Source organism: Bombina bombina, chromosome 1 (genome assembly GCF_027579735.1).
Source record: "Bombina bombina isolate aBomBom1 chromosome 1, aBomBom1.pri, whole genome shotgun sequence".
In the NCBI taxonomy this organism is placed as follows: Eukaryota; Metazoa; Chordata; class Amphibia; order Anura; family Bombinatoridae; genus Bombina; species Bombina bombina.
In genome coordinates, this window is record NC_069499.1 from 180727134 (window position 1) to 180741781 (window position 14648).

General features: G+C 42.4%; 1 protein-coding gene across 4 annotated transcripts in view; it reads right to left on the bottom strand.

Annotated features, from left to right (window-relative positions):
• The window catches only part of SNX6 (sorting nexin 6), a 236054-nt gene that overhangs the window by 67659 nt on the left and 153747 nt on the right, over positions 1-14648 (bottom strand). For all 4 annotated transcript variants that reach the window (XM_053697750.1, XM_053697753.1, XM_053697751.1 and 1 more), the window contains 2 exons: positions 13591-13686; positions 401-506 (listed from right to left, as the gene is read on the bottom strand). In XM_053697750.1, coding sequence (XP_053553725.1) covers positions 401-506; positions 13591-13686 — 202 coding nt within the window. The remainder of the gene's footprint in view (positions 1-400; positions 507-13590; positions 13687-14648) is intronic.

Here is a 14648-nt window from a genome sequence, read left to right on the forward strand (position 1 = left end):
TGTCCGGTCCACGGCGTCATCCTTACTTGTGGGAACCAATACCAAAGCTTTAGGACACGGATGAAGGGAGGGAGCAAATCAGGTCACCTATGGAAGGCACCACGGCTTGCAAAACCTTTCTCCCTAAAACTCTAAGCCATCTCCGTGGAGATGTTGCCTGTACAACGGCAAAGAGAATGACTGGGGTAGGCGGAGCCTAGGAGGGATCATGTGACCAGCTTTGCTGGGCTCTTTGCCATTTCCTGTTGGGGAAGAGAATATCCCACAAGTAAGGATGACGCCGTGGACCGGACACACCTATGTTGGAGAAACGTTGTGATTAGAAGTTACTAGGGTTACAGAAGTGATGTAATCAAAATACAATGCTAGCTTTTATAATTTTTATAAACAAAGAACTTACATTTGTGAGATCGAGTCATCTTGTCAGACTTGGCACTTGCATCCTTCACTCGGTTGTGGTATTCCACAAGGAAAGTCCTCTCATGGTCAAAGAAATCATCAACATCCTTCAATACAATGCACCAAAAAAATAAAAAAAATTATAATAATAATAATATAATATTACATACACACTACTACTTAAAATAATAATAAATCTACTTCCACTCTTGAGCATTATATGCATAACATGGTCCTAAACATTGCTCCAAACAGAGCTTCTTTATAATGAGCAAGACTATGGGCTAGATTTACCAAGCCCCTACGGCAGCAAGTTCTCGCAAGAACTTGCTCGCCGTGATTTATCAAGCAGCGGTCACCAGACCGCTGCTTCCCTAAGCTATTCGCCACCTCTAAACTGACTAAACTCAATCTCCTCGGTCGAGTACGACCGAGGAGATTCACAGCTCCTGCCCGCGCGTGATTGGCTGTGCGCGGGCAGGGGGCTGGATTGCACGCAAGCACAAAATTGCGCTCGTGTGCAATGCCAAATACCTGCGGGTAATTTCGCCCCGCCACAGGCGAGGTGAAGCGTACAGGGGCGCGTATACGCGCCCCCTGTACGCCTCAGCTATAATAAATCTAGCCCTATGTATGGACTCAAGGTAAGGAGCTAAAACCTCAACAAAGTAATATTAAGAGAAAGAGGTAAGATTGATCTCTCTATGTCAAATACAAATTTGTTCAGAATCTAGGAGCCAGTCCATACATTTAGAAGCCAGAAATTTGTGTCCATTCCTATGGCACATAATAAAATAACATCATCATAAAAAAACAAGAAGTATGTGCATGTATAATCTGTGTAGGGACAATCTACTTGAAGAAAAAAAGTAAATTTATGCTTACCTGATAAATTAATTTCTTTTACGATATGACAAGTCCACGGATTTCATCCTTACTTGTGGGATATTAACCTCCTGCTAACAGAAAGTGGCAAAGAGCACCACAGCAGAGCTGTATATATAGCTCCTCCCTTCCCTCCACCCCCAGTCATTCGACCGAAGGTTTAGGGAGAGAAAGGAAAAGCTAAAGGTGCAGAGGTGACTGAAGTTTACAAAAAATAAATATAAAATAAATCTGTCTTAAAATAACAGGGTGGGATGTGGACTCGTCATATCGTAAAAGAAATTAATTTATCAAGTAAGCATAAATTTACTTTTCTTTTACAAAGATATGACGAGTCCACGGATTTCATCCTTACTTGTGGGATACCAATACCAAAGCTATAGGACACGGATGAAAGGGAGGGACAAGACAGGAACCTAAACGGAAGGCATCACTGCTTGAAGAACCTTTCTCCCAAAAACAGCCCCAGAAGAAGCAAAAGTATCAAATTTGTAAAATTTGGAAAAAGTATGAAGAGACGACCAAGTCGCAGCCTTGCAAATCTGTTCTACAGAAGCATAGTTTTTAAAAGCCCATGAGAAAGCCACAGCCCTAGTAGAATGAGCCGTAATTCTTTCAGGAGGCTGCTGTCCAGCAGTCTCATATGCCAGGCGGATGATACTCCTCAGTCAAAAAGAAAGAGGTAGCCATAGCTTTCTGACCCCTACGCTTTTCAGAATAAACAATGAATAATGAAGATGATTGACGGAAATCCTTAGTCGCCTGCAAGTAAAACTTCAAGGCACGGACCATGTCCAGGTTATGTAACAGACACTCCTTCTTAGAAGAAGGATTAGGACACAAGGAAGGAACAACAATTTCCTGATTAATATTCTTATTAGAAACAACCTTAGGAAAAAAATCCAGGTTTGGTACGCAAAACCACCTTATCAGAATGAAATATAAGATAAGGAGAGTCACATTGTAATGCTGAAAGCTCAGAAACTCTACGAGCAGAAGAAATAGCAACCAAAAACAAAACTTCCCAAGATAACAATTTAATATCTATGGAATGCATGGGTTCAAACGGAACCCCTTGAAGAACTCTAAGAACTAAATTCAAACTCCAGGGAGGAGTAATTGGTCTAAATACAGGCTTAATTCTGGTTAGAGCCTGACAAAAAGACTGAACATCTGGAACACGTTTGTGAAGCAAAATTGACAAAGCAGAAATCTGTCCCTTTAAGGAACGCGCTGATAATCCTTTCTCCAATTGATATGGGATACATTTTCTTGAAATTAGGAGGAGGAGAGAACGGTATACCCAGTCTGTCCCATTCCTTTTTTATAATTTCCGAAATTCTTTTAGGAACCGGAAAAACATCAGTGTAAATAGGTACGTCTAGATATTTGTCCATTTTACAAAATTTCTCTGGTGGTATCGCAATAGGGTCACAATCATCCAGAGTCGCTAAAACTTCCCGAAGCAACAGGCGGAGGTGTTCAAGCTTAAATTTAAAGGACATGACGTCCGAATCTGTCTGAGGTAACATATTTCCTGAGTCTGAAAGTTCTCCCTCAGACAAGAATTCCCTGACCCCCAACTCAGAGCCCTGTGAAGGTACATTGGAAATAGCCAATAAAGCATCAGAGGATTCAGTGTTCACATTAATACCTGACCTACTGCGTTTACCCTGTAACACTGGTAATTTAGATAATACGTCTTTAAGGGTAGTTGACATAACTGCAGCCATATCCTGCATAGTGAAAGAATTAGACGCACTTGAGGTACTTGGCGTCGCTTGTGTGGGCGTTAAAGGTTGTGACACTTGGGGAGAATTGGATGGCATATCCTGATTCTCTTCAGACTGAGAATCATCCTTAGGCACACTTTCTTTACCTAAAATATGCTTTTTACATTGTAAGGCCCTTTCAGTACAAGAGGTACACAAAGTAAGAGGGGGTTCCACAATGGCCTCTAAACACATAGAACAATTAGATTCCTCAATGTCAGACATGTTGAACAGACTAGTAATAACCACAATAGTCGTAGAACACTTATTTTATTGATTTCAACAACTTTTAAAAAAATGTGTACTGCGCTTTAAGAAATAAAAAAGCACACAATTTTTCCTAAACTGCTTAAAACGTTAAATAACGCTACACAATTAAATATATTGATTCAATTGGGCCAAAAATTATTGCACCCTATAAGCAAAGGGTGAATTTAACCTCTAAGACATTTTATAGCAAAAAATATAACTTAAGTGAAAAAATGACCCCTGCACAGAGTTGTGGTGCCTACCTTCCCCCAGGGTACTGCAAAATGACTCGACTACGATCCGGTGAACAGAACACAAGTTTAGGCCCCACCGGAGCTAATGCCTGCTGCCTTCTCAGTCAGAGGAAACTGCGCGTCTGAGCGCGTGAAATAGGCCCTGCCCATCACGGACGTCATTCTACCAGTCTGTATAACCGCATGGGAAGCGGTTTGAAAATTAAACCATGTGGTCCCCTTAAACACAACTAATTACACTGCAGCCCTACTGACTATTTGTTTCAAATATAAAACGTCAAGCTGCCTCTCCCAGTGTCCCATTGAATATTGCTTTCAGCCCAATATCAAATAAAGATATAAACACAGGATTTTCAGTAATAGCCTCAGTGTACAGGTCTACTGCTTACCCCTTCCCTTGCAGGGAAAAAATGTCAGCCAGTTCTGATATACCAAGTCTCCTCAGAAATAAAAGACTGAACATACCTCAATGCTGCTTGTAACATAAAACCGTTCTCCACACTGAAGATTTCTCTTGCACTAACTTCAGAAGCTCTGTGGGAACCAACATGGATCTTAGTTACATCTGCTAAGATCATCAACCTCCGGGCAGAAATCTTCTTCCATATCTCCCCGAGGAAGATAGTACTCACCGGTACCATTTAAAATAAAAAAACTTCTTGATTGAAGAATCTAAAACTAACACCTCACTTTACCTCTTCCAAATACTAACACATGCAAAGAGAATGACTGGGGGTGGAGGGAAGGGAGGAGCTATATATACAGCTCTGCTGTGGTGCCCTTTGCCACTTCCTGTTAGCAGGAGGTTAATATCCCACAAGTAAGGATGAAATCCGTGGACTCGTCATATCTTTGTAAAAGAAAAAATGTTTAAAAAGCTAGCTAATCCCTTTATTACCCTTTCCCCAGTGTTGCATAACCAACACTGTTATGTTACTATACTTTTCACATCTGTGATTAAGTTGTATCTAAGCCCCAGCCAATTAGTGCTGACTCATAGGTAATTCCACAAGACAGGAGAATGTTTTCTGTATGCCACACATGAACTAGCACTGTCTAGTTGTGAAAACTGTCAAAATGCACTGAAATAAGAGGCGGCTTCAACGGCTTAGAAATCAGTTTATGAACCTACCTAGGTTAAGCTTTCAACAAAATAATATAAAATAACATCATATTTGATGATAAAAGTAAACTGGAAAGTTGTTTAAAATTGCATGCCCTATCTGAATAATGAAAATTGAATTTTGACTTGACTGTCCCTTTAAGTTGTATTTTACATCTGCAAGACATAGAAAGGATCCAATCTCACCAAACTATATTTTAGGTGTGGCTGGTAGCAGCCAGCAGGGTGGAACCCATGAATGTCTTTGGGACTCTAAACTAGGACACCAGGGCCTAATTTAAGCTGCCAGTGGCTCCCTGAAGCTTTTGTCGAGCACTGCTCTATGTGAATCATGAAAATGTAATTGACTCCCATGTCCCTAAAGTGTACTGTCACTCAAGCAATGTTTGCTGCGGCTATGTAAAAATGTGTAAAAGGCATTATGACTATCAACCTTTTTTTGTTCATACAAACTTGCATTGTAACAGTTGATATTTTGTGACAGTAAGGTTTATAATGCTCTTGAACAAAAATAAAATGTAGTATTGTAGGAGTCACTGAAGCTTTAAAATTATATACATACATACGTATACATACAACAAAGTAAAAAGCCAGGACTTAATTTCTAACTTAAAGGGACAGTCAAGTTAAAAAACAAACAAAAAACAAACAAAAAAAAAACAAAACAAAAAAAACCTTTCATGATTTAAATAGGGCATGCAATTTTAAACAACTTTCCAATTTACTTTTATCACAAATTTTGCTTTGTTCTCTTGGTATTCTTAGTTGAAAGCTAAACCTAGGGAGGTTCATATGCTAATTTCTTAGACCTTGAAGGCCGCCTCTAATCTGAAAACATTTTGACAGTTTTTCACCACTAGAGGGTGTTAGTTCATGTGTTTTATATAGATAACATTGAGCTCACGCACGTGAAGCTCCTAGGAGTGAGCACTGATTGGCTAAAATGCAAAAGAACTAAAAAGAGGGGGCAGTTTGGAGAGGCATAGATACAAGGTAATTACAGAGGTAAAATGTGTATTATTATTATTATTATTATAACTGTTGGTTATGCAAAACTTGGGAATGGGTAATAAAAGGGATTATCTATATTTTTAAACAACAAAAAATCTGGTGTTGACTGTCCCTTTAAATATCTATATGCAGTTGTAAATAACCAGCTATAATGTTAAGGGAAAACTATCTAGTCAGCTCTTAACATATATACTTATAGAGCTTGAATCTGGTACATATCACAATTTATTAAAAATATAAACAAAATTTTAAAAAGCTAGAAATATAGGGAAGTGGAAGAAGCCTTCTGCCCTCTACGCTTCCCATAATAGACAACAAAAAAACAATGACAAAGTCTTTCTAAAATCCTTCGTAGCCTGAAGATAGAATTTCAAAGCCCGAACCACATCCAAATTATGAAGTAATCGTTCCTTCGAAAAAAAGGATTGGGACACAAGGAAGAAACCACAATCTCCTGATTGATTTTGCGATCAGACACAACCTTAGGGAGAAAACCCAACCCAGTGCGAAGAACAGCCTTATTAGCATGAAAAACTAGGTAAGGAGGCTCACATTGCAAGGCCACCATCTCAGAGACTCTGCGTGCCGAAGCAATGGCCAGTGGAAAAAGAACCTTCCAAGACAGTAACTTAATATCAACCGAAGGCATAGGCTCAAACGGCGCCCTCTGCAAAACCTTAAGAACCAGATTTAAACTCCAAGGAGGAGCGGTAGGTCTAAACACAGGCCTGATTCTAGACAGAGCCTGAACAAAAGACTGTATATCAGGAAGCTCAGCGAGCCTCTTGTGCAGTAACACAAATGAAGCCGAAATCTGTCCCTTTAAGGAACTAGCGGCAACTCCCTTCTCTAAACCATCTTGGAGAAAGGAAAGAATCATGGACACCTTGATCTTATGCCAGGGGAATCCACGCTCTTCACACCAGAATAAGTAGGTCCTCCACACCTTATGATAGATGCGATGAGTGACCGGCTTTCTAGCTTGAATGAGAGTATCAATCACCCTCTCAGAAAAACCTCTCTTGGCTAAGACTAAGCATTCAATCTCCACACAGTGAGCCTCAGAGAATCGAGATTCTGATGAACAAAAAGGACCCTGTTCCAGCAGATCCCTGCAACAAGGTAACCTCCATGGAGATGAGGACATCCCCACCAGGTCAGCGAACCACATCCTTTGCGGAAGCTTGCTCCTGTTTGATTCAGGCCACAACCCGAGGTAGAAGTGGTAACGGTGGAAAAATGTAAACTAGGTTGAACCTCCAAGGCACTGCTAATGCATCTATAAGCTCTGCCTGGGGATCCCTGGACCGCGACCCGTATCTGGGTAGCTTGGTATTGAGTCGGGACGCCATGAGATCTATCTCCGGCGTCCCCCATCTGTTGCAAATCTCTGCAAACACTTCGGGATGGAGAGAACATTCCCCCGGATAAAATGATTGTCTGCTGAGGAAATCCGCTTCCCAGTTGTCCACACCTGGAATGTGTATCACTGACAGCAAGCTGTTGTGGGCCTGCGCCCATTCCAGAATCCGAGATACCTCCCTCATTGCTAGGGAGCTCCTCGTTCCCCCCTGATGGTTGATGTAAGCCACCAAGGTTATGTTGTCTGATTGGAATCTGATAAACTGGGACGAACCCAGAAGAGGCCAAGCCTTCAGAGCGTTGAAGATCGCTCGAAGTTCCAAAATGTTGATCGAGAGGAGAGATTCCTCCCAAGTCCACAGGCCCTGTGCCTTCCTGGCACCCCAAACAGCTCCCCATCTTGATAGACTTGCGTTCGTTGTCACAATCTCCCAGGATGGTCTCAAGAAGGATGTCCCTTGGGACAGGCGATCTTGGCAGAGCCACCAAGACAGCGATTCTCTCGACCAGTTGTCCAGAGAAATCTGTTGTGAGAGATCCGAGTGGTCGCCGTTCCATTGCCTCAGCATGCACAGCTGAAGAGGTCTGAGATGGAACCTGGCGAATGGGATGATATCAATACTTGACACCATGAACCCAATTACCTCCATAGACCGGGCCACAGAGGGCCTTATGGAGGTCTGGAGGGCAAGACACAAGTTATTTTGCAACATCTCTGGTCTGTAAGAAATATCCTCATGGATATGGAATCTATTATCGTAACCATGAATTCCACCCTGGTACTGGGTACCAGAGAACTCTTTGCTAAGTTTATCTTCCATCCATGAGATCGAAGAAGAATTAGAAGAGCTCTTGAATGGTCTTCTGCAAGCCAACAGGACAGAGCCTGGTCCAGGATGTCGTCCAAGTACTGTGCTACTGCAATACCTCTGAATCTCGCCACCGTGAGCAGAGCCCCCAGAACCTTTGTAAAGACTCTTGGGGCAGTAGCTAGACCAAATGGAAGAGCAACAAACTAAGTGCTGGTCCAGAAAAGCGAATCTTAAAATCTTGAAGTGATCCTTGTGTATTGGCACATGAAGGTAAGCATCCTTCAAGTCTATTGTAGTCATTAACTGTCCCTCTTGAACTAAGGGCAGAATGGACCTTATAGTCTCCATCTTGAACGATGGGACCAACAGGAACTTGTTTAAGCACTTTAGGTCCAGAATCGGGCAAAACATACCCTCCTTCTTTGGGACCACAAAAAGGTTTGGAGTAGTACCCCAGACCAGTCTCTGCTAGAGGTACTGGCACAATAACTCCCAGAGAGGAGAGATCCCTCATGCACCCTAGAAAAGCTTCTCACAATTTATTAAAAATATAAACAAAATTTAAAAAAGCTAGGAAGATAGGGAAGTGGAAGAAGCCTTCTGCCCTCTACACTTCCCATAATAGACAACAAACAAACAATGACAAAGTCTTTCTAAAATCCTTCGTAGCCTGAAGATAGAATTTCAAAGCCCGAACCACATCCAAATTATGAAGTAATCGTTGCTTCGAAAAAAAGGATTGGGACACAAGGAAGAAGACACAACCTTAGGGAGAAAACCCAACCCAGTGCGAAGAACATCCTTATCAGCATGAAAAACTAGGTAAGGAGGCTCACATTGCAAGGCCACCATCTCAGAGACTCTGCGTGCTGAAGCAATGGCCAGTGGAAAAAGAACCTTCCAAGACAGTGACTTAATATCAACCGAAGGCATAGGCTCAAACGGCGCCCTCTACAAAACCTTAAGAACCAGATTTAAACTCCAAGGAGGAGCGGTAGGTCTAAACACAGGCCTGATTCTAGACAGAGCCTGAACAAAAGACTGTATATCAGGAAGCTCAGCGAGCCTCTTGTGCAGTAACACAAATAAAGCCGAAATCTGTCCCTTTAAGAAACTAGCGGCAACTCCCTTCTCTAAACCATCTTGGAGAAAGGAAAGAATCATGGACACCTTGATCTTATGCCAGGGGAATCCACGCTCTTCACACCAGAATAAGTAGGTCCTCCACACCTTATGATAGATGCGACGAGTGACCGGCTTTCTAGCTTGAATGAGAGTATCAATCACCCTCTCAGAAAAACCTCTCTTGGCTAAGACTAAGCATTCAATCTCCACACAGTTAGCCTCAGAGAATCGAGATTCTGATGAACAAAAGGACCCTGTTCCAGCAGATCCTTGCAACAAGGTAACCTCCATGGAGATGAGGACATCCCCACCAGGTCAGCGAACCACATCCTTAGCGGCCAAGCTGGAGCAGTTAGAATAGCAGAAGCTTGCTCCTGTTTGATTCAGGCCACTACCCGAGGTTGAAGTGGTAACGGTGGAAAAATGTAAACTAGGTTGAACCTCCAAGGCACTGCTAATGCATCTATCAGCTCTGCCTGGGGATCCCTGAACAGCGACCCATATCTGGGTAGCTTGGTATTGAGTCGGGACGCCATGAGATCTATCTCCGGCGTCCCCCATCTGTAGCAAATCTCCGCAAACACTTTGGGATGGAGAGAACATTCCACCGGATAAAATGATTGTCTGCTGAGGAAATCCGCTTCCCAGTTGTCCACACATGGAATGTGTATCACTGACAGCAAGCAGTTGTGGGCCTCTGCCCATTCCAGAATCCGAGATACCTCCCTCATTGCTAGGGAGCTCCTCGTTCCCCCCCTGATGGTTGATGTAAGCCTCCAAGATTATGTTGTCTGATTGGAATCTGATAAACTGGGACGAACCCAGAAGAGGCCAAGCCTTCAAATCGTTGAAGATCGCTCGAAGTTCCAAAATGTTGATCGGGAGGAGAGATTCCTCCCGAGTCCACAGGCTCTGTGCCTTCCTGGCAAACAGCTCCCCATCCTGATAGACTTGCGTTCGTAGTCACAATCTCCCAGGATGGTCTCAAGAAGGATGTCCCTTGGGACAGGCGATCTGGGCAGAGCCACCAAGACAGTGATTCTCTCGACCAGTTGTGAAATCTGTTGTGACAGAACCGAGTGGTCGCCGTTCCATTGCCTCAGCATGCACAGCTGAAGAGGTCTGAGATGGAACCTGGCAAATGGGATGATATCAATACTTGACACCATGAACCCAATTACCTCCATACACCGGGCCACAGAGGGCCTTATGGAGGTCTGGAGGGCAAGACAGTTGGAAGTAATTTTGCAACATCTCTGGTCTGTAAGAAATATCCTCATGGATATGGAATCTATTATCGTAACCATGAATTCCACCCTGGTACTCGGTACCAGAGAACTCTTTGCTAAGTTTATCTTCCATCCATGAGATCGAAGAAGAATTAGAAGAGCTCTTGAATGGTCTTCTGCAAGCCAACAGGACAGAGCCTGGACCAGGATGTCATCCAAGTATTGTGCTACTGCAATACCTCTGGATATCGCCACCGTGAGCAGAGCCTTTCAGAACCTTTGTAAAGACTCTTGGGGCAGTAGCTAGACCAAATGGAAGAGCAACAAACTAAGTGCTAGTCCAGAAAAGCAAATCTTAAAAACTTGAAGTGATCCTTGTGTATTGGCACATGAAGGTAAGCATCCTTCAAGTCTATTGTAGTCATGAACTGTCCCTCTTGAACTAAGGGCAGAATGGACCTTATAGTCTCCATCTTGAACGATGGGACCAACAGGAACTTGTTTAAGCACTTTAGGTCCAGAATCGGGCAAAACATACCCTCCTTCTTTGGGACCCCAAAAAGGTTTGGAGTAGTACCCCAGACCAGTCTCTGCTAGAAGTACCGGCACAATAACTCCCAGAGAGGAGAGATCCCTCATGCACCCTAGAAAAGCTTCTCGTTTTTCTGGTCTTGAAGACAGGTTTGATAAGAGGAATCTGCCCCTGGGTGGATGAAATTTGAAACCTATCCTGTAACCCTGAACGATGACCTCCAGAACCCAAGGGTCTAGCACATCCCCCCAGCCAAGCCTCCACAAAAAGATAGTCTGCCCCCAACACCATCCAGTGACGGATCAGGGGCCGCCCCTTCATGCCGATTTTGTTTCGGCGGGCTTCTTGTTGGATTCATTCCAAGATTGAGGCGGGCTGCTGGCGTTGGGATTTATCCGAACTAAAGGGACGAAAATTAGGATCCTGTCCTTTGGGTTTGTTGTTCTTATCCTTCGGTAGAAAGGCACCTTTGCCCCCAGTGACCGTGGATATGATTGAGTCCAGGGCCTGGACCGAAAAGAATCTTCCCCTAGTCGAGCGGAATTTCCACCTCGATCATCTCCGATAGAGTCGCACCAATAGGTAGCGGCTCCAGCCACCGCAGCAACCACCTATGCAGGCTGAAACAAATACCCCGTGTGCTTAAACATCTTTCTCAGAGTTTCTAGCTTCTTATCCATGGGCTCCTTAAATGACGAACTATCCTCCTATAGCTCCCTCCACCTTAGGGACAGAACCCCACAGCTCAGAGTCTGGAACCGGGAATAATTTCTTAAAGGATGAAGAAGGGTAAAAAGAAGATCCAAGTCTCCCATTTTTCCTAATATTTGCCATTTTTACGGGAACCTCATAAACCTTATCAAGCTTAGGAATAGAAGGTTCCTCGGGTAATTTAGGTTCTGGAACCTCTAACGTAGCCAACACTTCATTTAACAGAAAGCATAAGTGCTCAATCCTAAATCTAAAGTCTAGTTCCTCTGCAGCCGGAGGTTTAGAGGCAGCAGATTCCAACCCAGAAAGAGCATCCTCTGAAGTATCAGAGGCATACTCCTCAGCAGATAATCTAGAATCAGATAAATCCAACAAATTGGTAAATGACCCCTGGGAAGGATAGCAATATTTGACCTTTCGCTTGCGCTTAGCAGGGCGAGGTAAAGAACTGAAGGCCGCAGACACTGCCGTTTGTAGCTGTTCAGTAAATTCTGGCGGTAAGAGGGCCCCTCTCGAAGGATGATTAGTAGTGCTATGGGAAACTGCATGTGTAGTAGGAGATGACTGCAGGGAACGCACCTCATGGGACGGAGACCCCTCCGAGGTGGATGGCTCAGTGGTACTAAACATCTTGGGTTTCTTAGACATCAGTACCTTATCAAGGCATGTGGAACACAATTGAGTAGGCGGGTATACCGTAGCCTCCTCACAATAAAAACAGGTATTAGATTTAGGTAAAGAGGGAGTACCCTCTAACGTATCGGAGTCCTCCATAGCTTGCGCTTTTAAGATGGACTATAGAAAAAAATAAATGGCACCTTTATACCCCCAATGGCTGGGGCACTCACCACCTCCTATGACCCAGGCCCCACAGAGAAACCGATTTGTCTCCTATAAACCACACGGTCAGGAAAGAGGAAATCAATGAGACCACACCTGGTCACGTGGTGTGTCATGCAGGACCGCCCCTGCTCCTGGAAGAAGCGTGCCAAATCTAGCAGGCCGCCCAGCTATCCAAAACGAAAGTAAAACCTGAATGTTCCAACATCTGCCTGAGCCTCATCTCACACTTGTCGCAGCATAAAACATAATAAAGCAAATTATGCGTAAATTCCCTGTTCAATAATCCCCTTCCGGAGATATTAAACTTTGATTCCATACAGATAGAGTCACACTGTGACCCTGTCTTCTTGCGTTATCATAGGAGTATGAAATGAAACTATCTTACCAGAATCACCGCCGTGGAACAGACACACAGCCTCTCAAGTTTGACAGTCTTGTAGCATTGCACCTGACATGGACTTGAGTGATAGAAGCAGGCAGTGAAACTCGTCAACACTGATTGCTTAGGACCTGTTAATACGAGTCTGGATGGTTTCGCAGAGACACTCCCTGCATCTCCAGACCCTAACATTAATCAATGCTCTCACAGAGAGGCTGACAAGACTACTTAAAACTCCAGTCCCATACCAAAGAGTACTGCCCTCCATAAGAGACTACTCTGAATCTTCCGACACTTCTCTGCCATCCTCCTGTGACGAAAGGCAAAGAATGACTGGGGGATGAGGGGAGTGGGGGAGGTATTTAAGTCTTTGGCTGGGGTGTCTTTGCCTCCTCCTGGTGGCCAGGTTCTGTATTCCCACAAGTAAGGAATGAAGCAGTGGAATCTCCTCATATTAAGCTGGAAATGATGTCTATTATTTCTGGGTTGCTCAAGTGATCTAATCCTCATAAGCCAGGAGCAGTTGTAAACGGAAAAATAAAAAACTATTTATACTATCATGAAACAGTAAACATCTGTAGATGTCCTTAAGGCTAAGGACATTGCCATAAAACACAATACCATGTGCAGGAGTTCAGAGCGAAGCAGCTGGTGCCATGCACAAATCAACTGATCGTCGATAATAAGATTAGTTGACAACTATTTCCATAATCATATTGATCAGTTGTTGCAGATATAGAGATATATATATAAAAAGTTTCTAAAATTTATGGACTGGCTCCTAGATTTCTAGATCAAGATTTTGGCTCTGGTTTCTACATCAAGATTTTGAGCAGTACATTTTAAACTAAGTCACATGCATTGTCTACATTACTAACAAAAATCTAAGAAAAATGAATCTTACCTTAGTACTAGAAACAATTACACCATCAGCTGATTTTACCACGCTCTTGAAGAAGTCTTCTAATTTTTCTTTCTTGTTTTTTCCTCGTACACTTAGCTGAAATATGGAAGTTTTCTTATATAAATATATTTTTGCATTTTTATTTCTTCCTTTTTTCACACGTTAGTTAGGTGGTGTTTGTTATTTATTTGGGTGGAGTATTTTATCGCCTCAACAAGAATTTTATCTAGATAATTCTGTATCAACTTGTCTAACTATGGCTACTTTTCTTGGATGAATGTGCCTAATGGATGTGATATCAGAATAAACTGGTATATCCCAAACATAATACTATATCATCATAAAGGAGAGGTATTGTGATGTTTTGTAATTCTAAATTGTATATTTAACTGCCATGAAAGAAGCTACAGAAATATGGGAATGAGGAACTTTAAACTAAGTCATTATTATAACTTACTAAAATAATATTATTTGAACCTTCAACAATCAATCAAGGAACTACTACATATGATCAAAGTGTTACTAATAAAAAATATATTTATTCCCTTCTAATCAGTGTTCAAAAAATATTTGATCAAAAACTGCCATATCTGAGGCTTCCAAAAAAAAAACAAAAAAAAAACCTCACCTTTTTCATTTCTTCACAGTCTAGGTTCCACTCAAATGCTGGGGGGGGGGGGGGATATGTCTTTCATAGTTCAGATAGAGCACACAATTTTAAACAACTTTATAATGTATTTATATTATCACATTTGCTTAGTATCCTTTGTTAAAGGAGTAGCAGTGCACTACTGTAAGCTAGATGAACGCACTGGGTGAGCCAATGACAGGAGGAATTGCTGCCCTTGAGCCTACCTAGGTATGCTTTTCAACAAAGGATATAAAGAGAATAAAGCAACTTTGATAACAGAAGTAAATTGGAAAGTCATTTAAAATTGCATGCTCTGTCTGAAGCATCAAAGTTTCATGTTGACTTTACTGTCCCTTTAAAAATAGTGATGTTTCATTTTTTATTTTTTATAAATTGAGGTTTGCCATTTATTACAAAACAAACAAAT